Source organism: Lagopus leucura, unplaced genomic scaffold (genome assembly GCF_019238085.1).
Source record: "Lagopus leucura isolate 7727_CA_CO unplaced genomic scaffold, USGS_WTPT01 Super-Scaffold_100001, whole genome shotgun sequence".
Lineage (NCBI taxonomy): Eukaryota > Metazoa > Chordata > Aves > Galliformes > Phasianidae > Lagopus > Lagopus leucura.
The window spans coordinates 94,108,069-94,134,443 of record NW_024962262.1 but is presented as its reverse complement, the minus strand read 5'-3'; the positions used below and the strand labels follow the sequence as shown (position 1 = coordinate 94,134,443).

At 39.0% G+C, this 26,375-nt stretch overlaps 2 protein-coding genes across 5 annotated transcripts in view; one reads left to right on the top strand and one right to left on the bottom strand.

The window, feature by feature from the left end:
• Nucleotides 1-26,375, bottom strand: part of CMSS1 (cms1 ribosomal small subunit homolog) — a 230,348-nt gene that overhangs the window by 149,803 nt on the left and 54,170 nt on the right. The gene's annotated exons all lie outside the window — the stretch shown is intronic.
• The window catches only part of FILIP1L (filamin A interacting protein 1 like), a 198,645-nt gene that overhangs the window by 121,396 nt on the left and 50,874 nt on the right, over nucleotides 1-26,375 (top strand). For all 4 annotated transcript variants that reach the window (XM_042866563.1, XM_042866566.1, XM_042866565.1 and 1 more), the window contains 2 exons: nucleotides 2,001-2,174; nucleotides 7,820-7,998. In XM_042866563.1, coding sequence (XP_042722497.1) covers nucleotides 2,001-2,174; nucleotides 7,820-7,998 — 353 coding nt within the window. The remainder of the gene's footprint in view (nucleotides 1-2,000; nucleotides 2,175-7,819; nucleotides 7,999-26,375) is intronic.

Here is a 26,375-nt window from a genome sequence, read left to right as displayed (position 1 = left end):
CTACATACACATCTATACATATACATTTATTTATTTATATTACCCACGTTCAATTCAACTCATGAGATTTAAAACTGGAACAAAATGAAACGAGAAACTGGAAAACAATGAGCCTGACAGGAAAATTTCAAATTGTGTCCGACATTCTAAAGAAAGCATTACAAATGAAAAAAAGAGGGAAGTCATTTTTTATTCCTGATTTTCCACCTCCAGTAATGCCAAGTCAAATCTCTAAAGATCAGCTGACAATCCAGACATAATTAAGTTTCAAAGTTAAGTGCCATAACCCTCTCATTCCAGACCATTTAAGGTGCACAAAGATTGCTCTTTCAGCTTTTTTTTTCTGCTGTGACACAGATTAGAAATGGATTTTTTCCTCTTTTTCTTTTAAGCACAGTCACAAATAGACAAATAGGAGTGTTCCTTCCAACAGCAGTCGGAGCAAAATTGTTACTGATCCTAACACACCTCTTTCCAATCCCCCCCCTTCTAGGATTAGCCTGTCCTTGGTTTTAGTTTTAACTGAAGTGCTGCAAGTGATGTTTGAGACAGTGATGTGGTTGTGTCATTGTCACGGAGGCAGAGGACAGTGTCTTCCCACAAGAAGCAGCTGGGCACAGCCTGGGGCAGGCAGTCACCTAAGCCAGTTTGTCCCCCAGAGGAAATATTCAGATAAGCAGACATTGCCATGAAACAACACAATCTCTGGAAGTGAGACTTCCAGACAATTAGTGCAATATTCACAGGAGGTGTTCTGTCTCCTCCAACTTCCTATCTCTCAGTTCATAACTTCAGTTAGGGTAGTATGGTTAGGTCGTGGTTGGACTCGATTATCTTTAAGGTCTTTTCCAACCTGAGCAATTTTATGATTCAGAACAAAGAAGTGTTGTTAAAGAGCAGAGTATCTATAGACCATTTCAAATACTGGAGGCATGGACTTAGTGAGTGCTGTGAAATAGGAAGAAGTTACGTGCGTCTGACTGCCTTCTAAAACCAGTTCTGAAATACATACACGGAAGAACATGGTGAGAATGCACCTGCATATTGAGTCTGTCCTTTGGGAATAGAATGCCATCAGATATTTTGCCAGATTAAGAAAAAAATGCAGTGACATTAAAAAAGGAAAAGTACAATGCATATTTTCAGGTTCTGCATTTTAAAATGACACCATTTTGGGGCACCAGATAACCAACTTAATGTTAATCTTCACCCTTTAAAATGTTTTTTTTTTTTTTTCTTTAGCATGCATTTGCAAATTGAGAATGCCATTAAAGCAATTACTTCCAAGAAATGATGCTGCAAGATTGACTGAGGCACATTCACAAGTGTGTGCACATCTACATATCTCTAAGTACAGAAGGCACTGTCTCATACATGTATGCATGCTTACATATCCATGCAGTAAGGCCCCAACTGCCAACTTTGCAGGCAATCAATCTTGTTTTAAAGAACTGCCATTATGGCATGGTTTTGGAATGCGTTTTGTGAAAGGTCACATCCCCTGCACCATATACTTCCCCACACTCAGTGCTCAAACACGCTCAATGCAATGACAAAAGCAGACTTCTCCAGGCTGGCTTTAACTACAAAAGCCACCACCATACCCAAACCATTCACACACATCTAGGCTTCCAGAACCGTGCTAATAACTCACTAAAATTAAAAAAGTAAAAATTAGGTTCTAATGCCACGAGTCACATTTTTTCCAGTACGAGCTGCTCCTGGCATGGCATTTCAACCTCACTGCTAATGAAGTAATTAAGCACCAGTGAAGATTCTGAAAATCCTGTTCTTTATGCACGACTCACAAAATAAAAACATCAGTTCTTCCCTCATGCTTTAACTGCCTTCATGTTACTATCTTGGGGCATTTTATAGATGTAGCTTTCTTCTAAAAGTTCTTCTGCTCCCATAAAACCAAAAGTAGAAACCATCCAACTAACCTGTAAACACACAAACGTGGTTTTAACAAAATGAAAACTTACATTCTCTTTCTGTAGGCTCAAGATGAAGTTATAGGAATACTTAAGGCTGAAAAAATTGACTTGGCTTTGCTTGAAGCACAATATGGCTTTGTTACTCCCAAGAAGGTGTTGGAAGCCCTCCAGCGAGACGCTATTCAAACAAAGGCTGAGCAATGGCAAGAAGATATCTATGAAAAGCCTATGGGAGAGGTATGTATTACTGACATCTAACCACAGATCTCACAGAAATCAATAGTAAAGATCTCACTGATCGCAGAGAAAGAAAGCAAACGTGTTCTAGGTTTAAAATCTAACATAGAAATGGGGTCAATAATAAAAGCAGGTTGCTAATGATCCTCACTCAGGCTACAACCATGGAGAGACTGTTTATGACTACCTCCAACTCTGATAGTCTGCCTTTTGTGTTTAACACTTCTGCATTTTTTTCTCTTGTTATCCTAATTCAGAGCTCCTACAGCCTGATACCTCTCCATTAGCCTCGATGACATCATGCCACTGCATCATGTTGTGGCCATCTACTCCCTACATATGCCAGCTCCCACTAATTCTGTGAGAATCATGGGTTTACGTGATTGATCTGAATAATGAACTGTCATTACAAACTTAATCCAAGCAGAAATCTAATATTTTCACACTATGTATAAGTAACACTTAGTTTAATTACTCTGTAGCAGTAGTCAACAAGCTACAAGGATTTCATTTCTGTCCTGAAATGCAAGTCACTATATATTAAAAGTCCTTCATATCAGTAATGCTTTTTGTTTTCCAAAAAAAGAATTCCCAACATCTCCTATTGGGTCACATCAACATTTCCTTAATGTTCTGCTCTTTATAGTTTTCTTAAAAAAGAAAATTATGAACAAAATTTTTCTACTGAGCATTTTCCAAACTTACTGAAGAGAGTCATACCTAAGAATACAGAGCTCATTTCAGAGAAGATTGTCAGGCAAAAGGTCAGCACTCATTTCAGAGGCTCAGAGGTTAAAACCTCTGCCTATAATCTGAAACAGATAAAGTTCAAGTCCGGAGGTTAATTTATTTTAGACTGCAGTGGCATTATGTCACAGAAACTTTGAGCACAAATGGAAATGATTTGAAGTCCAAAAGAGTTTGAAAACGTAAGTTCAGTCTGTTATTTTACATAAGTTTATACACGATTTTTCCCTCTTACACTTAATGGCAGAGAAAGGATTTCTAACACCACTTGATTTGGCAATTCCAAGAGGCAAAGGTAAACATCCTATGAGCAACTGAAAGGGTAGAAAGACCACTAGCATTTTGTATGTCTTCGTAAACCAAAGGATGCCTTAACTGTCAGATATTTCACATCTTCATACCCCCAAAACTAAGTCCAAGATCTGTTTTGGTTTTGCCTGCATTTTTTTCAGATACTAATAAAAGAAAGGGAGGAAGGAGAAGGAAAACCTGGCACAAAGGGTGGGAAATAACCATTAAATCTTCCCCATGCCACCATGGCAATGAACCTTTTTCACTGCCCACAAATTGTTCAGTCTCTCTAAAGCACATCAATTTAGCTTTGTGGCCTTGAACATGAAGGATCTACCCAAATCTCAGATGAAAACACAGTGAATTTCAGAGCACATCTATGAATACAGGCTTTTCATCATCCTCTCACAACTTACTCATCTCACTTAAACTTTATGAAGTTTCTCGGTGAATTTGGTTAAGAATAGAGCACTAAAATTTGGTGACCGGATAGCCTTAGTCACTAGGAACAGGATTCATGGGTAAAATCTAGCAAAATAGAAAATGGCAGTAATATATTTTCTTTGCAAAAATGATGAGGATTGTGATACATCAAAATTGTATCTGCCTTGGCTATGATATATATGTATATATATTTTTAAACTATTATTTTTTTTTTAAGCGGAGGATTTTTCAGGTAAATTTGCTCTACAGTTATTCCTTTCTGCAACCTAACAAATGCTGGATAAGGTTTGTCATTACTCACAGTTCAAGATACAATAAGTTGCTTAATGTTTAAAGGAGGTTAAAGAAAGGAAAACAGACTTTCTTTGTTTTTGCTTCTGTCTAACACATAAAGGTCTGAAAAGGCTTTCCATCTTTGCATGGTTTATAAGTTTAGATGATTGAGTCAGATATTCATGAAAAACTCTGGCTTCAGATCAATTGCCACTTCTCCGGAATAGAGAGCAAATGGTATTCAACATTCTAATAAATACTGCAAAAGAACCATTTTCCCAGATTCAAATAAAAACCCCAAATCATCAAAATAATAACATTAAAAACAAAAATCAACTCAGAAAAGGTGATGTAGTAAGAGAGAGAAAAGACCAAGAGGAAGATATTGCAGAATTAACGGCATCTTGTCACAAGTTTCAAACCTTCATGGAATTAGAAAGCCAATTCTGGTTTACAACTGACCCCAGATTCAAATCAGACAGACAAAGATAAAAACTCTGAGACCTCACTGGTTGAAACTTGATGAACAGGATCTCTTAACACTTCAAGTGCTTGAAAAGCAGTGATGGTAGACAAAAGCCTATATACTGCATAAGTCAGGGATAATTAAAAGTGGAACCCATTTTTTAAATCCCAGGCACCAATCGTCTTGAGGAATGTAGCGCTATCATCTGCCTTTTAACAAAGCATAACTGATGGTATCCTCTCAACTTTCAAGGGAAGACAGCTGTAGGAAACCAAAGAGTTACACTCACAGGAAGAGATGCTGATAACATGGCATTCAAGAAAAGCAGATCAATGTATCCGCACAGAATTCTGGTACAACCAGGATTGAAGAAGACAAGGGAAGAACTGCTCCCACCATCTCCAGAGATCCTCAACTCAGGACTATACATTTACACCCACACAGTGACCATGAGGGTATTATTAGCAAAAGTAATATTTCACTATATTTTGGATAAATAAATGTAACTAGCCCGGATTGTATTCTGGTTCTGTGCCAAACACAAAGCAGTCTAAAGAGAAAGACAGTAAGTTCAGTTCTGACAGAATGAATATGAGATGCACCATCTTAATTTGACTTCAAACACGAGTTGGTGGCAAAACAATTAAATGCCTGTGAATTTTTAATGTGCTCAACTATTCACAGTTACGTAAGTTCATGCCTCCTATTTTCCACTGTATTGTACACTATGTTCACTATGTAGAACTATTAATTCTAGCAAAAAGTCCATATGGTTAGCAAGTACAAAACAGCAAATCATTTAATCAAGATTTTATCACTTTAATTTTCCACAGAAGACATTTATATTACTGCTTATTAGTCTTATTTGGGGTTTTTAGCCAAGAACTGTATAGGCTGAGTAAACGCTGTGCAAAATGGACGTTTTCATACATGCACATCTAGCATTTGGACAGGGTAACGTGAGGAAGAAATGGGCTGCTGGAGAACACTCTTTTGAGAGTATCTCATGCTAGCTGGAGCTCAGATGGCTTCTCCCTCCTCTCTGCTGGTATGTGCAAGTCATTACAAGATACCAGGAGAAAATGCTGGAGGCAAACTGGCTCCCCAAGGTTCAACCCTTTTCTCCTGCAGGGACAGAACAGAGCTTCCAAACAGCAACGCGGCACCATATCTCTGTTCTCTGCTTGGTGCCTTGCAAATACTCTACAGCAAACAAACCCATAAAACACCATGCAGGTCCTGCATCCTTCATACCCAACATGCAGAAGCAGAAATATTTCTATTTGATTCATGTTGTTTGCACGGATTAGTTTGAGCAACCCCCATCTTCGTCAGTCATTTATATGTTGGGATACACAAGTCATTTGATTTATGATCAGCTTTTAGCCAGAAATTTCACTTTCTTTTCTTACAATAACAATTTTTGCATCCCCTCACATTCTTAAATGTGCTTTCAAAGCAGTGTTTGTGTCACTATAAATGCATTCTTTCATTTTCTTAGCTCTATCCATACAGGCTTACTGCCAAAACAAGGAAGAGTTTCACATGTTTGCTTTCTTCCTCACCTGACCTCACAGTGAAGGGTGAGACCAGCAAATGTGATCATTGTGATCATTGAATGCCATAGCCACAAACAGCACCACAACACAGCTTTATCAAAAAGCAGAATGCTGGTTGCTTTCAGAGGACAGCATACAGTCACCTTAAGGCATGGTCTTTAAGACCACAAGGAGCACAAACTCAGGCAATGGTGCTTCACACATCTGTGATATAGCTGCTCCAAAAACCCCTCTGAAATGATGGACAGGGAAGAAGGCTGATAAAATACAGTGAAAGTTTTCTCTCTTTTTGCCAAATCTACTAGCTCAGCAAAGGATTTCAAATTTTGAAATCCTCATGGATTGGTGGAAGAAGAATGTGAAGAAATTTAAAATAGCCAGATTTTTTCAATCGGACCTTTTAAGGCAATTCAGCTTTCAACCCCTGTAAAATACACAGCCAAGAAGTTTGGAAGAGGTGACACTTGTTTCCTGAGAAAGCTTGAGTATGGAAGGGTTTTGATAAGATATATTTTCCCAAGAGAAATCCTAATTCAGATTCATAATTCCCATTGACCTTGTAGAAGCAAAAGTACACTAATGCCAGGGAATGGGATGGGGAAAGTCTTGACAACCTGCTGTAATAGCACCATAAAGCAGCTGAGAAGGTCAGCCACCACTTTCTTTATATTTTTAGGTCATGGATGAAATTAACTCAGTTCCACTGCAACAGAAAAGACACTGATGCTGTGAGGAGAAAGAATAGGCCATTTTCAAAGTGACCCATCATTTCTGATGGAATATTTTGGATTCAAATAATCAAAGTTTTGTCAGTAGACCTTATTTCCTTATTCATATCAGCATCAACAAAAAGAAAAGTTAACAATGACAGGAAAAACAAGAGATGCTTAGAAAGAAGCTGAAGTAAGCAGAGGGAGAATCAGGAGCCCATGTAAAAGTAGAGGATTTTCTCAGTCATTCCAAAAACTCATGTTCAGGTATTCTGGTCATTCCTGACATTGCTTCTATCAGCCAAACTGTCAATAAGCATGAAGAGAAGATAATTTATTATAGTCCTCTGAATTATACTGCCTAAAATAAGCAGTGGCTCTAAGAATCTGAAGGCCCAGTGTGCCTTGCGGCATGTGAAATTCCTAGTGGGGGAAACGTCAGAGAACCAGAACCAGCCTTGCTTCCCACACTGCCCATTCGTGAATTCTTTCCTATTAATAGAGTGAACTACTTGCAAAACAGCTCAACTACTAGAATAGTCTGTGGTTAGAAGGAGCTGGCTCTGGCTTTGCACTGAAAATTTATCTTCTCCAAAAGAGATTTGAGGATTCTCCTGTTGACCTAATCAGGAAGACAGCCTCCTCAGAGGAGGATGAATGAGCAGTGAACAAAAGCGCCCACAAATACAAATTCTCCTCAGGTCTCTAGATGGCTTCAAGTGATCCCTCCTCAAACTTCAGCTAGATCAGTAATGTCTAAGGAGTAAGATCCCTGTCATTTTCTACAGAACTACAAATAAGATTTCTACTTCTATTCAACCACAAATAGGTCTACTTCTGTGTGAAATAGAGGCTTCATCTTTCAAGGAATCTGTTTCATATCAGAAATATCAACGACAAAAGCACATTCATAGCAGGAGGAGGTACAGAAGGTGACTGAGGGTCCCTCAAAACAGTACCTTAACTAATTTTGCTGGTTTGTTAGATTCAGGCTGATGGAATTAAATAATTTTTTCCAAACAAAGTACAGAGCCATCAGGCTATTAAACATACTTTGTATTAGTAAGCTTCTCCTATAATCTTTTATTGATGGAAGTCTGAGCAACTAAGAGTTTTGAAGTATTTCAATTTTTTTTTATTTTTTTTTTTTTTTAGCTTGATAAAGTTGTAGAGAAACAGAAGGAAACTCACAGACGAATGCTGGAGCAACTTCTAATGGTAGAAAAATCACACAGACAGACCCTGTATGAATTAGAGGAAGAGAAGAGGAAGCACAGTGAATACATGGAGAAAAGTGATGAGTTTATAAGCTTACTGGAAAAAGAACGTGAAAGGTAAGGTTACCACTTGGCATGGTACTAAGAAATACCTATAATTTAATATAACATGTACATATCTGTCCACTTTCTGCATCCACTGCAAATGAGGAATATTTGTAGAGTCATATTTTGAGAGTTCAGCTATAAAAGCATAATGAATTATTCCTAAATAACAGTGGTGTAGGTTAGCATGTTGGTAGATTCTTCAGCTCCATTAGAGAGTAACAAGTATGTTACAATACAGGGAGCCCAGGGATATGCACAAATGTGTTTAAAGTTACAACCACATAAAGCAGGTTGGTCTTCCAGTGTGTTTGAGATGTTCAGTGTGCACAGTGGGATGTAAGTAAGAGAATATGAAATCTGGACTGCAGACTACGATGGCAGAAGAAAGACATGAGGAAAAACAGAAGGTGTTTGGACAAATCAAAGCACAGAAAGATGACACAAAGGCAGAAGGTAGTTTGCAGAAAGCTTTGAAAATAAGTTCCTGTATCAGTACTGGATAAAAACCGTAACCAAAAATCTCAACAGCTTGTTTAAGCGTAACGTGAGAGTTTCAAAACCAATTTTCAGAAGGATAAAGAAGAATTTAACGACATTTACTGTCTTCAAAATTTCAAAACAGAACTTCTCTGAATCTGCTGTAAAATTGAACACGTTCTAGGGAAAAAGAAAAAATAATAGAACATTTCCTATTCTGTGGATAGCTACTCCAGAAGATAGGAGTATATTGTCTCTGCTTCCTTTTGCTTCAGAACAGCTTCCAGATGGAAATGTTTGGGTGTGAGAATGTCAAGCTTATTCTAAACTCACATTATGCATAGATAATTCTTCCTCTGCTTCGCCTGTGTAACATCATGTTCCATGTATTTTGGCAGCATTTACTACGTTCACCCTTTCCACTACACCTCTCTCCTTCACATATCAATGATAGCACATATGCTTCCCACCAAGTACACAGCCATATTTACGCACTGCAATTAAAGAAGGTGGGGAAAAAATAATTTGCTTCTCAGAAAAAAAAAAAGAGCATTAATGCACGCAACCACAAGCACACACAGAAAATCACATACAGTCACCCAGCAAAGGGCAGAATGGATGTTTTTCTCCAAAAATTGCTTTTGTAAAGCATCAACTTATTGAGAACTGAAGTCTGAGCTGAACAGAGGTTTTCATCTGTGTTGTCCTTTCCTCATGAAGTAGGAGTCACTCATCTATCTCTTAGAGACAGAGCTAAACAACCACAATTGCTAAATGTTACATCAGACACGTGTGCTCTCACAGCCTGAAATGCTGCTCAAGAGGAAAGACTAAACCACAATCTTTGTGAAAACAAAGTAGGCATGGGAATAAAACTCCATTCCTTGCACCTCCTCCTACTCTCCCCATAAAACATTTACCACTATGATCTGCAACATTTAGTCTATCTGCCTGGAAAAATGAAAAAGAAATAAGAAAAAAGAAAATAGTGAGGTGCCTAATGAGACCTTAGAGGACGTAATGATAGATTTCAGATTAAGTCTCAATTTTTCTATTTTCTTTGGAGTGCTTATTTTATGTGGAAAACCGTAAGGGGGTGTGATGTCACATATTGAGCTGATTCCAAAATGTTTGCCAAGTCATGTCACCGTCAAGATCTCCATGCAATTGCCTGCCATAATAAAAAGAAAGAGAAAAAAAAAAAAAAAGAAACAAAAAATGCTCAGCAAGTTAAGGCACATCTCTCTGTGTTTACCTGCATGACTTGACATTCAGAATACACACCCATACACAGCAAAATGACCTTTTCTTTCATTTCAAAAATCTTAGTCTTATTGTAAATCTTCACAGGATGTAAATTTTGCTCTTGGCTTATGAGAACAAATAAAACTGTGAGAAGTTTCATACATAAACAATGACAATGAATGTTGGTTCCCTCTGCTGAAATTCCATTTAAGAACAAGCTGTACAGAAAAGCCATAACCGTTTGTCAAAGAACTTTCTTCCTTTTTCAACAAGAAGTATTCCTTTATCAGTGTGGAAAGGTGCGTAACGTTAGTAACAGGATTTCAGATTCAAAGCAAAATCCTGACCTTCCATTCAGTTAGTCAAAGAAGAGTTTTATTTTATGAAAGAGCAAAGCTACAGTATATGCTTTAAAATAACTTTCAAGAGTATAGAATGCATGCAAGCCAAACGAGGTATCTGAGTAATACAGGATTATACGATCAACATGAAAAGACTTGGATGTTATGGGGTGGTGATGCTGAAGGACTGAGAACTACTGTTTATAATACGAATAGGATCATAGAATCACAAGGTTGGAAAGGACCTACAAGATCATCTAGTCCAACCCTTCTCCCACTACCCTTACTACCAGAAGCCACTAAACCATATCTCGTAGCTCTTCATCCAGAATAAAGAAACTGTGAGTCAGATCCAATTCTTACATACAATTAAAGCTATTATAAAATAAGGAGGAGGGAAAGCATTTCCTCTTTCTTAGGTACGCTCTCAGGAAGAGTAAAACCATTGAATTCTTAAATGAAAACGTGAGTCATAAACTAGTTTATCAGATGGTTGTATGTTCTACAAAACCAGGCAAGCCTCCACCATAATGTCTTTCTGCTGCATTACTCCCTCCATACACAACAGTTCTCAGTAGAAAGGTTAACTTTGAATTTCTAATTAAATGATCTTAACTAAATTTTTAACTACGCTGTGTTTAGATCGTACAAAATATCAGCAGCCTTCAGTGAGGCGGTACAAACACCTCAACTCAATCATTCAACAATCCCTTTGACTTCATAGCAGGGCAAAAAAAACTTAAGTTTCTCCTAAGCAATTGTGCATTGTTAGACTTGTGAGTTTAAGACAAGATTAGCAACAGCTTTCTAGGTTTAATATTAATCCTTTAGATACTTCAAACATTTTTCTATTGCCTGCCAAAACTACTCTTCCATAGTCTCAGCTCAGAGATGAAAATGGATCTTCCAAGTTGGAAAGAAAAAGTATGCCAGAAAGAGCATTTCATGCCCCCTAGAAGCATGTGCCACTTCATTGCCCCTCTCCTCTTCGTTCTCAAAGGCAACTACAAAGAATCAAGAATAAATACATTCCGGACCACTGCTTTGTCTAATAGTATTGATGTTTCCTTTCCTTTCTTTCCCAATTTGTCAGAAAGAGTGGTTAATAAATAAATGAATAAATAAAACCAGCCCTGAAAATACACAATAATTTTTAAAATATAGATTCAAATATAGGTTCTACTGTATCTTTAATGAAGATGTACCTACTTGTCCAGATAACTTTATCCCATGCTTTTGGAGTACAATTAAGTAATAAAAGTTATTTTAGGACATAATTCGCAAAGCTAAAATATGAAAGTTTACGAGATAGACATGCTTCTAGTTTGAAAACATGACATATGCATGCAAGTGTTCATATATTTACATATTGTTCTCCATCTCACAAAACAAAATGAAATGCCTGAGAAAAGAAACAAAAAGGGTAAAATGATAAGCACTTACACAGCCTTTTCCACTGCAAATATCACAGAGTTTTAAATAGTATGTGAGTACAGTTATTTCCTGTTTTTTGAATACTGAAAGGACATGAAGGTATGAGTGAAAATAACTTCTCTCTGTTCACAGCATACCTGAATGCTTAGACTGCAGGAAAGGTAGAAATCTCCCAGTGAACAGATGTCCTCCATCTTCAAACTCACTACACACTATGGCTAGCATGTTGATTCTCCATAACAACAAAATGTAATTCACAAGTGAATGCTGTTATATAGGACAGGAAAAGAAACAGCAGTTTGACCATCAGAGATGTAAACAGACTTTAAAGGTAGTTAGGATAAGTGTTGCCCACAGGAATTCAATTACTGGCGCAAAACTTCTCAGTTGGTATGACAGTGATTAATAAGCTCTTACCTTAAAGATCCTCTAACTGAGAAAGATGAGATTCTTCTATACAGAGTTTTTGCTTTAGCATTTAGTTCACAATCACAAAGGTCAGACAGAGAACGTAGTCCAAAGGAGAAGAAAACCATTTTTTTTGCAAATAAGATAATCCTAACAGTTCATAAATAAAAGTTATCCCTTTTGCTCTAAGCAAGTGGAAAAAGAAAAAAAAACAACAACAAAACCCAGCCAACCAAATTCTATTCCACTGCGTCACCCATCAAGAAAAACACATTTTCAGTGTTGAAATAAGTTACTGTCATACCTATTTGGGGAGTCAACATTCACCAAACATAATGGTTGGAACCTGACCTGCAAAAATCTCAAAATTTTGTCTTTCTCATCTTAAAAAAACACAAAAGAACTGTGCTTGTTGCCTCAGTTGCTATCCCCCTCTATGTCAATCAATTAACAGAGACAGCTTTCGAGCACTACAAGTTAGAAGAGGTCTGGAAGCCTCCGGCACAACTTGTGTGCAGGGCCAAGTTCACAGGTTGCTCAGACCTTTCTCCAGCTGACTTGTGAAGAACTCCAAGGCAGCAGAATCACTGTTCCTATCTATAGGCTCCTCCTGCAGTCTTTGCCATCCTTGCCTGGAGACCCTTTCTCTCAGGTTCATTGTAGGCATCATCCTGGTCTCATTTCTGCCTTGAAATAGCTGTTACTACAAGCTCAGCAACCTCCTTTCTAGCAAACCTCTAAACCTAAATCATCATCATAATCTCTTATATTTTAGCTGCCTTGGACACAAATGAATTTTCCACACTTCCTCAGTATCTCACCTGCACAGAGTTCAGTTAATCAGTTGGAATCCCCTTACTTCTCTAAAAGCTTCTGCACAGTGGTCCTCAATGTTGCAAACTTCATTTTATCTACCTCTGCTCTGCTCTGCCTATGGGACCTCATACACACTATTCTTCAGATCTTTGCCTTTCTCTCTTTCTGTGCTTATTCTCACAGAATCTTGAAATCAGCTACCACTTCTATGCTGAAGATTCTCAGGTCTACTCAAACCACCACAACCACAAAAATCTTACCTTCTGTGAGCAGCCTGAGAATTTTATCAGACCGAAAGGGAAGTCAATCTTTTATCCCCCTGTCTATGGTTTCATCCTTAAGATTCTCCACCACCTCATTTCATAAAAACAAGTTAACAAACTCATGCTGTTTGTCACTCAGTTTATCACATCTAGATCCATTTTCTCTCAGAGCATTTCTTTAAGTCTCTTAAGTTCTTCATCACACCTCCAAGAAAAAGAAAGAAGAAACGCAAAGAAAATAACCAACTGCCGGCACTTTTCTGTTCTTTCATCCAAAGAAATCTTTTATGGTTTCCACATTAGCTATTTCACCCCTCTCCATACAACTCTCCATGGATGCATGGCCATTACTGCATAAAGGTTATTTATTTCCTCTTGTGTACCTTTATAATACACCTTTATCCTCTCATTGAATGTAACTACATGGCCCAAACCCTCCATCACAATACAAATGTAGTAAAATTTGGTAAAATGTGTGGTTTTAGATAGTTGTGAATTTAGGGTTAGAGTTCTGTTGGTTTTTTTTTGTTTGTTTGTTTGTTTTTTAATGACATATGAAAACTAACTGCTACACGTAGTAGGTCAAGTGAGCAATGCTGGAAAACCAGTACAGTGCATCAAGAGAAGAAACCTTGGATCAGACATGAAGCTAGTTAGTATGTTGTCAGCATAACCCTGCTGTACTTGAATTCTGACACATTCACACGTTGGAATAACAATATTTTGTATGTCAAGTACTGGAAAATTCAATATTCTGTAGCAATGGGTATAATTAATATTTGCTGTTTTTATTAATGAAACCAATTAAATATTATAAGAAGCAGGACCTTATTTTTACAGAAAGCTGCAGTAAAAATAAACACTGTCGACTTATTTATTCTATACGTTAGCAGCAGTTTTTAATTTCATGCACACTAAACTATTGTTATAGATTGCATTGTACTGAAATGCAATCATTTCCTTTTAGCTTTCTGGCAATGAGTTATATATATTACATATGCCTGAGACTATGTCTTGCAAGTTGTGAAATCGATGCCAGATCTCTGTACATTTGACCTTTTTCATGGGTATCTAGTGCTCTGTAGGTGAGTGAGAGAGACCCACCACAAACAAAACTTTAGCTTTCTTATTCTGCACTGTTCCCAATGGAACAGTCCCACTAATCATAAGTACCACTGAGACACAATGACAAGACACAAGGAAGTGATGTATGCAGATTAATTACCTCATGCTTGTACATGAAGAACTCTGTACCATTATACTACATAACTTTCAACAGATGTTGTGAAACTAAACTCTTGTCAAAATTCAAGGATTCCATGATTTATACAACAGTTTCTGTGAATGATGAAGGGTAGGGTACTTTATCTTAAAAAATAAATGAATAAGATCAGGTTAGCAAAAAAATTAAAAAAACTCAAAACTGTTAAGTAAGGTCAAATTATGTTTACTCAAAACAAAGAGTAAAGAGAAATGTGAACAGAATCAGTGCTTTCAACTCAGTGTTAATACAACTGAGAAGTGTTTTTGGATCTGTGGTGCAATTTTCAATTGCACAGCAGATGCAAGATCTGGTGATAACCATTTCTCACGCAATTCATGGAATGAGAGAGAAGTGAGGCTCACACTCAGTTTCTTTAAACTTTGAGTACAGGAGATATCTGTCCATTGCCAAAGGCACTGTCATAACTACAAATCCATACTATCTTTGGGTACTTTGAGGCAGAAGAGGACACGGTGAAAAATCTTAGTCAGACACTCTTAGAATCATAGAATCATAGAATCACCAAGGTTGGAAAAGACCCTAAAAGATCATCCAGTCCAACCGTTCACCTATTCCCAATAGCTCCCACTAAACCATGTCCCTCAACACAACATCCAGCCTTTCCTTGAACACCCCCAGGGTCGGTGATTCCACCACCTCCCTGGGCAGTCCATTCCAGTGCCTGACCACCCTTTCTGAAAAGTAATACTTCCTCATGTCCAGCCTGAATCTCCCCTGCCGTAGCTTGAAACCATTCCCCCTGGTCCTATCACTAATGACACGAGAGAAGAGGCCGACCCCCAGCTCACTACAACCTCCCTTCAGGAAGTTATAGAGAGCAATAAGGTCTCCCCTGAGCCTCCTCTTCTCCAGGCTGAACATTCCCAGCTCCTTCAGCCTCTCCTCATATGGCCTGTGTTCCAGACCCCTCACCAGCTTTGTTGCCCTCCTTTGAACACGTTCCAGGGCCTCAATGTCTTTCTTGCAGTGAGGGGCCCAAAACTGGACACAGTACTCGAGGTGCGGCCTCACGAGTGCTGAATATAGGGGAACAATCACCTCTCTGCTCCTGCTTGCAACGCTGTTTCTGATACAAGCCAGGATGCCATCGGCCTTCTTGGCCACCTGGGCACACTGTCGGCTCATGTTCAGCCGAGCATCAATCAATACCCCCAGGTCCATTTCCTCTACGCAGTCCTCCAGCCACACCGCCCCAAGCCTGTAGCGTCGCCTGGGGTTGTTGTAGCCGAAGTGCAGGACCCGGCATTTGGCCTTGTTGAAACTCATCCCATTGGCTTCAGCCCAGCTCTCCAGCCTGTCCAGGTCCCTCTGTAGGGCCTCGCTACCCCCAGGCAGATCCACACTTCCAGCCAATTTGGTGTCGTCTGCGAATTTACTGAGGGTGCACTCGATGCCCTCATCCAGGTCATCAATAAAGATATTGAAGAGGACAGGACCCCTGGGGAACACCACTCATGACCGGTCGCCAGCTGGATTTAACTCCATTCACCACCACTCTCTCTCTGTGCCCGGCCCTCCAGCCAGCTCCTTACCCAGCCAAGAGTGTACCCATCCAAGCCTCTGGCTGCCAGCTTCTGCAGGAGAACGCTGTGGGAGACAGTGTCAAAGGCTTTGCTGAAGTCTAGGTAGACCACATCAACAGCCTTTCCCTCATCCACCAGATGGGTCACTAGATCATAGAAGGAGATCAGGTTGGTCAAGCAGGACCTGCCCTTCACGAACCCATGCTGGCTAGGCCTGATCCCCCGGTCACCCCGCACATGCCGCATGATCTCCCTCAAGACAATCTGCTCCATAACCTTCCCTGGCACCGAGGTCAGGCTGACAGGCCTGTAGTTCCCCGGATCCTCCTTACCACCTTTCTTATAAATGGGAGTCACATTGGCAAGCCTCCAGTCTTCTGGGACCTCACCAGTCAACAAGGAGCGCTGACAGATGATGGAAGGCGGCTCAGCTATCACCTCCGCCAGTTCCCTCAGCACTCTCGGGTGGATCTCATCTGGCCCCATCGACTTGTGACAGTCCAGTTGGAGCAGTAGGTCTCTGACTGTTTCTTTCAGGATCACAGGGGGGTCAGTGTGCTCCCCAGCCGAGATTACCAGGTCAGAGAGAGGAGTGTCCTGAGGATAACTGGTCTGACTTCTAAAGACAGACGTAAAGAAGGCATTCAGAACCTCCGCCTTTTCCTTATCCTCAGTGGTCACATTCCCAGCCACATCCAGCAAAGAGTGGATATTCTCCTTTGTCCTCCTCTTACTGTTAATGTATTTATAAAAGAGTTTCTTATTCCTTTTCACACCAGCGGCTAGGTTAAATTCAAGCTGGGCTTTTGCCTTTCTGATTTCACCTCTACACATCCTAACGACTTCCTTGTATTCATTCTGAGTGGCCTGTCCCTCTTTCCACAGGCGGTAGATTCTCTTTTTCTCCCGGAGCCTCAAGAATAGCTCCCTATTCATCCACACCGGTCTTCTTCCCCACCGGCTCATTTTGCAGCTCAGGGGGACTGCCTGCTCCTGCACCCTTAAGACTTCCTTCTTGAAGAGCAACCAGCTCTCTTGGACCCCTTTACTCGCTAAGACTGAATGCCAGGGGACTCCCCCTATTAGCCCCCTGAACAATTCAAAGTCCACCCTCCTGAACTCTTCTACCCTGCTATCCTATCTCCCCACTTAGGTGAGGAAACCAATGGGCATCATCATATGCTCTCATAGCAAAAGGCAAGAAATTCTTCTGAGAGGGATGAGCATGGAAAGCCACCTTGGTGGTAGCTCTAGTCAGCACTTCTAACCATGGTATCACAGCTCAAAGGGAAAGATGATCTTTGAAAGCTGGCAAGTGTCACAATATTTATGGCTCCTGTAATACCAACTCCGTATATTCTATTTGCAACCTAACCTGTGACCAGCACGGGTGATGAAGGACAGGCAAAATATTCTCATGTTGAGATGCTACCCTTAGTAATCGGGCACTTGCTCCACTCACTGATTTAAATTTCCAAATAAGATGCAGTGCACTGCTCCACGTACAGCACGGCATAACTTGCCTCATCACAAGCAACAATAGAAACGGATGACTGCACTGAGACCTGTGACCAAAAAAAGACACAGTGCCCTTCTGATTCACTGCAGGGTGGGGCACAGAGAAGGGCAGAAATTGGCACAAGACACTGTAACCAGTTTTAAAAGAAAACACCCGACATCAGACAGAGAGAAGAATCTATAAATTGTTCTCTGAGAAAGCAGAAAAGTTTGATGCTATCATAATTTTTCAGAATAAATCACTGCTCTGGGAAAAGCTATATTCCTGTTTCAGTGTGGAGGGGAAATCCAAACGAAGTCAAGATCTTTCTCATGATAGAAAAATGTAAGTGACTTCTATGTGCTAATATTAGCTTCATATCTTAAGGATAGGCAAGAGAAAAATGGCCATGAGAACAGGGGACACAGGTCATGCACTGGTTATCAGGACCTGTGGTCCAAATTCATAACCAAGTTTCTCATGGCATATTGTGAACCTCGCTGCATTTATGCCTGGCTACAAAATCACTGAACCTCACTTATAGTTTTTTATATACACATATATATGTATATGAATGAAAGAAGCTTACATGGGAGTTAAAGCACTTTAAGTGAAGTGTCACAGCCCCACACTGGGCAGTAATTTTAAATTGAGTAAAGAGGAAAATCAGTAGCACTGAATCTAATGAGAACAAAGGTTACTAGAAAAAAAACTCATCTGAAATAAAACAAAATTATCTTACGTGATAATTTTGCTTTTTGCATAAGCATTTTTTGTTTGTTTGTTTGTTTCTGGAGCCTGAAATGCTTGCTATATAAACTTCAATGAGAAACAACACATATGTGGACAAAATAACACACAACTTCCTTAGAGTCTGAAGACCAAGCCCAGTATGAACGCACTGAAAAAGCATGTTGAACATTTCAGCCTTTTAACTATGAAGATCAGGACAAAGCAAGAGAAAGCGCATAAATACAGAAATAAACTGTTAGGATGGACCAGATAGGTGATAGATACAAGTCTACCTAAGATCTGTAGCAGAGAAACCCTGAGACTGGTGCTTGAGTGGCTTGCAGCCACTTAGGTCTGCTACCTAAGAAGCATTTGAATGGAGAACTGCAAAGCCTTCGTTAGTGGGGTTCAAACCATGCCTCCTGGGAGAGAAACTGATATAGCAGCTTCTGTGAGGCATGGTTTGGAGATATTCCAAAGGCTGAGCAGGCAAAGAGACTTTGCCAATCCCTTTACCCTCCCACAGATAAGTGAGTGCTGGAGAACACTAGTGGTAAAAGCCAGAGTATGTACAGACCTACTGACAACAGAAGGCTCCAGTACTAAAAGATCTCAAACTATCATTTGATCGACCTTTTTTTTTCCTGCCTGAAAATTAAGGAACAGTTGTGATGTCAGGCTAATGGAAGAGGAAAGAGGAGATACTATGCCATAGAAAACTTTTATTCACCCCCAAAATGGGAAGTTGAAAGTGCCAAAGGGACAGTCACACTGAAAATACCCAGACAGCTAACTGATTTGTGTCTGCCAAACTTGGCCTAACATCAGTTATCTTCTCCCAGACCCTACCTTTGCCAAGAATTTTGGAGAAGAAGGGAGACTCACTGAACACAGAAACTTGGTTGTTCTCAGATGTGCATATGAGCTTGACTAGATATGCCTTGCACAGACCTGTTCAAGATACTCCTAGCTGTTCTCTCAGCTAGTGGAGAGAACATCACAGGTTATTGCATTGCAAAAGAAAATCACTAAATCCACTCTTCATAACAGTGCTGTATTTACTTACTTGCCAGTACATTTAAGTTCTAAATTTCAGTTGAAAACCTGAGAACTGATTTAAAAACTTGCTACTTGAAGAAGCTCTTCACTCTCAAAGCCACTTATAAGGAATCTTGCCTCTTACTACCTATCACAGAGCTCCTTAGCCATATCATTTTGATTCACAGTACCTCCAAGTCACAGGAGAAAACAAGGAAAGAGGTACTGCATCCTGGAAGATGCTGAATACTCTCAAATCCCATCCAGACTTCTGTAGGAGGAGATTGCTCCCACCAAAACTAAGCATACACTCAGGTCAAAATCAGGACTGTTTTACATGAGAAAAATGCTAAGGATGAACATTTATTTATAAAATAAAGTCTTATTAGTAAGTTTCATACAAAATCCATCCAATCTTTTCAGTCTATTTAGTGAGATTTGATAAACACAAGTACAAATGGAAGTATCTAAATGATACCAGTTACTGTAAAAATAAATAAATAAATATCCACATCTAACCAAACAGACTGAAAAGACAGGATGGATTTTGTATTATTTTATTCTAAATTCAGGTGTCAACTAAGACAATAAAAAAGCAGCTCCAAGTAAAGAGAATGAAACCCAAATACACATGGCCACCATAGACATTACAAGTGACAAAAAAAGGGCTTTCTTGAATTATCCTTCCACTTCGGTCAAGTACAATCATTACCAGCTCACATTATCCTTCTTCATAACCTGGAGGCAAAAATTTAAAAAAGACAAAAGAAAAAACAGATGATCCAGTAGAAACAAAAATAAAGTATAGAAGAAATGGAGACCTTACACTCTCCTCTTCCTTTAATTTGATTTGCATGCTAATGATTTTAGGAACATCAGAAAACCACATTCTGATATATATATGTATATGACTGCCAAACTGACATTTAAGGATGTTCAGATCCTCCAGTTTCACTTAAGTCAACAAGAAATTGGGACAACATTTATTCAGATGTTTAGACAAGATTTCACATGTTTCTCATTTGAAAATTTTATCTTACGTCCAGCTGGGGGACTGAGAAGCAAGACACACTCCCTGAAATCCTAAAATTCTCCTTTTTTTCAATAGTCTTGCCAGCTAAACTCTGGATGTCTTCGCATTCTGTCAGACGGGAGAATGAGTCAGTCTGTCCCTAACTGGCCTTCTAAAAAGGAAATTGAGAAGTTTAATGACATATTTGGATAAACACACTCACTGGATCAAGTTACTTACCTTCTTATATCACTTTAAGTTTGCTATAAACCTTCAAAATTCTTATAGACTGGATTTAAGCATAGCCAATGAAAAGTATAGATTATAAATAAACGTAATGAAAACACTATATTAAAACTCAAAGGACCTCATAAACCTGCTTGTCAAAGCCTCACCATTGTTAAATGGTGCCACAGCACTAAACCCATGTTATTAATTGCTAAGTTATCCACAATCTTTATAGAAATATCAGCCCTGCATACATCATCTTTGGTTCAGAACCCAGTTCTCTTATGGTCTCTGCACACAGTGTAACAGCCAACACTGCAGCTCTGACTGAAGGAGCAATGAATAAAACAAGGGCTTGCACATTTCAACTCTCCTGAAAAGACAGTGGAGACCACTGTTACAGTTTATGTGCACTTTACATCTCCTTGACTGTAAGACCTCGCCTAGAAATCAGTAAAATAAACTGCATTGAATCTACAGAAAGACAGGAATACTTAGCTGATTTTGCTTCATAAGCTCTCAGATTACTAAAAAGAACAAGATTTAAAATACCATTTCAGAAATCATCATTTCTTGCAGCAGCACGTATCCAACAGTACGCTATACAGCTCAGTAGAGCCTTATTAGTGAATGTATCTTACAGATTCAAGATCTTGATATCCATTAATTCCCATTTTTTTTAGCCCTATTATAACTTCAGGTGCACAGAAAGAAAAGAAGGCACACAACAGAGCTTTTGCTAGTTGAACATATAAAACATTTAGAATACATGAGTTCTTTTAATCAGGCTTTGTTTTCTGTGCAAGCTTACAAGTGTTAACAAATTCTAGGATTCCCCTGCTGTAAATTCCTTGTCTGTAACCAATCCTATGATTAAGCCAACTTCATATTGTTAATGATTTCACTGCCAGCATTTCATTTAATGCGTAGTTCAACTCTTTCAGACACAATCTTGCCATTGAGTATTCTGATTTCTAAATGCATAGATAGCTGTTTTTATGACACCCAGGAGGCATCCAGAGCATTTCTTGGAGAAAATTGAGAAGGATAAAAATATCACCATACAAAGGAATTTGAAATGTGCTCAAAGGCAAATTTAGCATTTTAACCACCTGACTACAAGCCTGTCTCTATCACTGTATCCCTGAAACAATACTGAAATGCCAGTTCTGGCTGCAAAGTTGCATTTCAATATCCAGTTGAAAAAATGCTGCAGGAAGAAATGGCTTGGTTTTACTAGACTGTGGAAGGGCTTCGGGAAGAGATGAGACCTCTATAGGATGCACTACTGCTAACAAAACAGTATTTAATCTAAACAGAGTTTACAAAAAGAATGAAAAAAAAAATGTGAAGGTGCAAGTGCTCCTGTACAAATACAAGAAGTCTAAAAATCTAAGAGAAAAACTCAGATGTCGGGCATAAATACAATGTGCTTCTCAACGTCAGTGAGAAAAGAAGTTATTTGAAGGAGTATGATCGTACTATTGATAAAACATTTACCTCATGAGAGAACTGGTTTTGTTGATGTAGGAGCAGGTCATGTGAAATTAAAAATAAATAATTAAAAAAAAAAAAAAAAGGAAAGCAGAAAAGCAGAGTGAAACAAGGTAAATGTAATTCTGTAAGAGACCATGAGCTGAATTCCCTATACAAACAGATGATCATATGAATGCTAGACTGCTGGCCATCAATCTAAAATAACAACACTAACCACAGAGTGATCAGAGGTAGAAAGTGGAGGCGTAAGGGGAATCTGAAGTTATTTTCACATGCTGCATAAGCATCACACTAAAGTACAACAGAGAACAGCTGTTTAAATAGTCTAACTTCTGTAAAACATCAAATCATGAATTGTAAGAGGTGGAGCAAATTATGGTTTTGGCTTGTGCTAGAGCAAGGAACTAGTCCTCAGCGTGCATAAGAAAAAGCCAGGGATGAGTAAGTTCTCAAATTCAACCTGTTAGTTTTAAGAGGGGTGAAGGAAAAGCAAAAAGAAAATAGAACAACAACAAAAAAAAAAACTACAATGATATTTAGCTCTAGGTGAGATAGGTACATAACACCGATTGAACCTAATTAAAAACAGCGCCCTAAAAGTCTAAAACTGCTTGAAGGCACCATGGAAACAACAACAGTTTCAAAACAGATTCAACATGGAAACAACAACAACAAAACAGATTCAATGTAAATGCGTATTAGCAAATCAAAAGAAACCAGAACATTCTCTTCGCATCACGCTAAACAATTTAACATGAGTAAAATAAATTACGCATAAAGACATCATAAGAAGGGAAAGCGTGCAAACCAGGGTGCAACACAGACCAGAAATAGAAATGCTGCTCAATAGAAACGCTGTTAAAAACTGTCTAGAAGAAAGTCTGCATCCCACTCGAAGTGGAGAAGAGGGAATTGCTGTGGACGTCCTTCTTCTCAGTGAACAGTGAAGCACAAAATTCATTTTTCTGGTCACTACTTCAGGGTTTTGTTTGTTTGTTTTAATTTTGCCCTGACTGCCAACACTGGATTCTACCATGTGGGAAATCAAGGAAGCGTTCACATGAGTCCCTTTATGGGGTATGAGTTCAAAAAGCAAGCTAAAGCCGAGCTGGTAATAGGAAAAGTTTTAAATCTAATTCGTGCAAACACAAAACAGCAAGCTTACTAACACCTTACCAGGACTGAATGGTATTAAAAAGTTTGCATGAGAAATAGTGAGCCATTAGCTGATGGCTAACTCCTCCCCTAGAGAAGCCAGAGAAATGAGAGAGAGTATTCATTTTTAAGTGGAGATTCTAGGATTAACAGAAGTAGAACTCCGGATTTATTCATTTGATTTGACAACTAATTAAAGGAAATTAAAGAATAGAGCTAACAGATATCAGGCAAATGCAAAATTAAAAAAAAAAAAAAATCCAGCCAATTGAGAGGAAAGCAGAATCGTGCCAAGAGTCTGTTTTCCATCCCCATCAGTCCTTGAATTGAGTAATGCTTTGCCCTTCTATCCCCCCATTAACCCTGGTATCTGCAAGTGAAGCAAGACTAACCGAGCTCACAGCAGTTCATTCATCCCTATCCCAGCACAAATATGTTTTTCAAGCACTCACACTCTGACATGCCTAAGAACAAAATTAAAGGGTCTGACTAGCTGCTGCAATTGTTTGAAATAGATGTTTACAAAGGCCAATTTTAAAATCAAGCTTCTTACGGAGTTTCTGTGTGCCTCTCCATCATCATTCTACTTTGTCACCCATCAGCAAATTTCAGAAGAAATGTAAGAAAGAAGCAGAAATGTATAAAGTATGAAACGCCTGCTGGGTTCCTGACAACAATCATCTTTTAGTGCCCAGGACATTAAGCAAGATACCAGTTTGACCTCAGTGCACAAAATGTGCATAACGATTTAAGACACAGTAATATCTTCAGTAATGATGACATAGGAGGACTTGGATTCCAACACAAGAAGATAATGAAACCATGAATGTAGGGATAAAAAATCCTGAATCATGTGAATACCATAGCATTTCCTCATAGCTCTCAGATCTTTGCTTTAAGAAACTTGTCATGTTATCTTGTTTATTACAGAATCACATAATGGACGGAGTTGGAAGGGACCTCAAGGGTCATGAATCTCCAACCCCCCTGCCACATGCAGGGCAATGCTCTATTATTCAGCTGGTATAAATACATTTGGAAAAAGAAAGCTGAGCCTTTGATGTACAACATTAAAAAATTCATTACGCTTCCTTATTAATGCAAGCACTTCACTCTTCTCGAGTATAAAACAGAATGATCACAACACCATGCATCACTACTGATGCCATGTCTTACTCATAGTGATTGCATTCAGGAGAGTGCAAACAACAAAGCACTACAGCTAATGAACACACTAGGTAGACATTCTTATGAAAGCACTGCATGTTGGTTTCCTTTTCTTTTTAAATAGGCTTTGTCTATTTGATCAATTTCATAGAATTATCACAATCACAGGATGGCCTGGGTTGAAAAGGACCTCAAAGATCATCTAGTTTCAAGCCCCCTGCCATAGGCAGGGTCGCCAACCACTAGACCAGGCTGCTCAGAGCCACATCCAGCATCCACATCCAATCCAATTTGACCTCAAGTACTTCAGTTTTCAATATTAAAGGAATTATATTTCTTTTCTTTTTTGGTTCCTGTCATCCGGTCCCAAAAGTGTTCTAATTTTTGCAGTCTTTCTGACAAAACATATATATTTAGCTGTATCCAAAAAGAAACCAAACCTTCACTTTCTGTTCAGATAATATTCCCATTTCTCCATTTATACGAGGTACTCATAATATCTTCACAAGAATCACAAGAATCACAAGGTTGGAAACGACCTATAAGATCATCCAGTCCAACCGTCTCCTCATCACCATTGCCACCACAAGCACTAAACCACATCACGCAGCACGTCATCCAGACGCCTCTTGAACACTGCTAGGGACGGCGACTCCACCACCTCCCTGGGCAGCCATTCCAGTGCCTGACCACTCTCTGAGAGAAGAAGTTCTTCCTTATGTCCAACATGAACCTCCTCTGATATAACTTGCGGCCATTGCCGCAAATCTTATGGTTATACAACCTCATACTATAGTAAGATTACTTAACCTGGAGAAAATGTAATCAGAAACAAAATGTGAAGATGAAAACAACTAAAAGCTTATAAACAGCTTACAGAAGAAAACATCTGAAGTCACATATAAGGAGTCACTACATTCATATGTCTCTGCTATGAGGCAGACAGCTGAGCTCCCACCTCTGCCCATGGATTCCCATGACGGTCATGATGGCCTGTTCAGTTGACTGAAGAGGTGTCTTCAGGTGGAGTCAAATCCCATTGCAGAGGTGGAAACTGTTAAGATGACAGTTTCACTACTACTTTCTGTGACATCTGTTTTCATAGGCAACTTGAAAGTCAAATTTTGACTGGGCTGTTACTTACATTTATAATACAGTGATCAATAGCACAGTATCTTAGAACACTCCCACGTGCACCAGTGCAGGCCACTGAATATGACCCAGCTTAGCAAGTTCACATCTCCTGTGTCTTTTACTTTCTCTCAACTCTAATTCTCCTTAAATTTACCTTCCCCTCAATCACTACAGCTGGCTCACCAGGCAACTTTTAAGGTAATCCTGACAGGCATCTAGGAATCAACACCTCACTTTCTCAGTTTATCAGCTCACACTGCACATTTTGCTTCTCTCTCTTTCTTTCTGCAGGGTGTTTATGTTCAGAAATACAGTGTTATGTGATAGAAGCTGGTGCATGATAGGGGATATGATATACCTACTCAGTACAACACCCAAGTGTTTATGAGCCCTGACTCAATTCTTTCTGGGGTGCCATGCCACCATAAGACTTGCTTTCCAAGGCCCAGAACAGCGTGTTTAAAAAAAACCAAAACCTCCAGCATCTAACATAATAAAATCTATGACATGGTCCACACTCTTAGTTATGTCTAGACCTCAAGCATCTATGAAGTGCTATGAAATCCATGTGTGAAAAGAATTCACGTATATAAAGTTGTACGATCAAATTATACTCCTTTGACTTAATCTAGTAAATCTCTGATATACTTCTGTAGCCTGTTCAGATTTCTTTCTGTTCCACCCCTGGTTACACAATTAGATTTCTCATTTCAGTTCTTAAGAACATCAAAAAAAAATAATCCCAGAAATATCCAGAAAGGACAGATTTTGTAGAAGCCCAGTAACTTCTGTTCTGCAGTCTGCACGTGGAGCAAATGGAACTTTGCTAGCAGATACACAATGTATGGGAGTTTTGACAAGTCTCACAAGGACACATTTAGCAGTAGAGGATAAGATGGTTAGGAAATTGGTGCTAAAGCCACAGAGTTAAAAAGGAAATGTGAGAGTGAAAAGAAAGTTCTTAGGCTAGTGCTGCCTCTTTATCCAAGTTACGCATTCCTGTTTATCAGCAAAGGAAAGGAAAAACATATCAGCACTGTATCATGGAAAGAAGAAAAAAAAAAAAAATACAATCACTGTTTCAATTTTAACTGTTTGACTAGGTTTAGAGATGTAAAATGTATCAACATCAA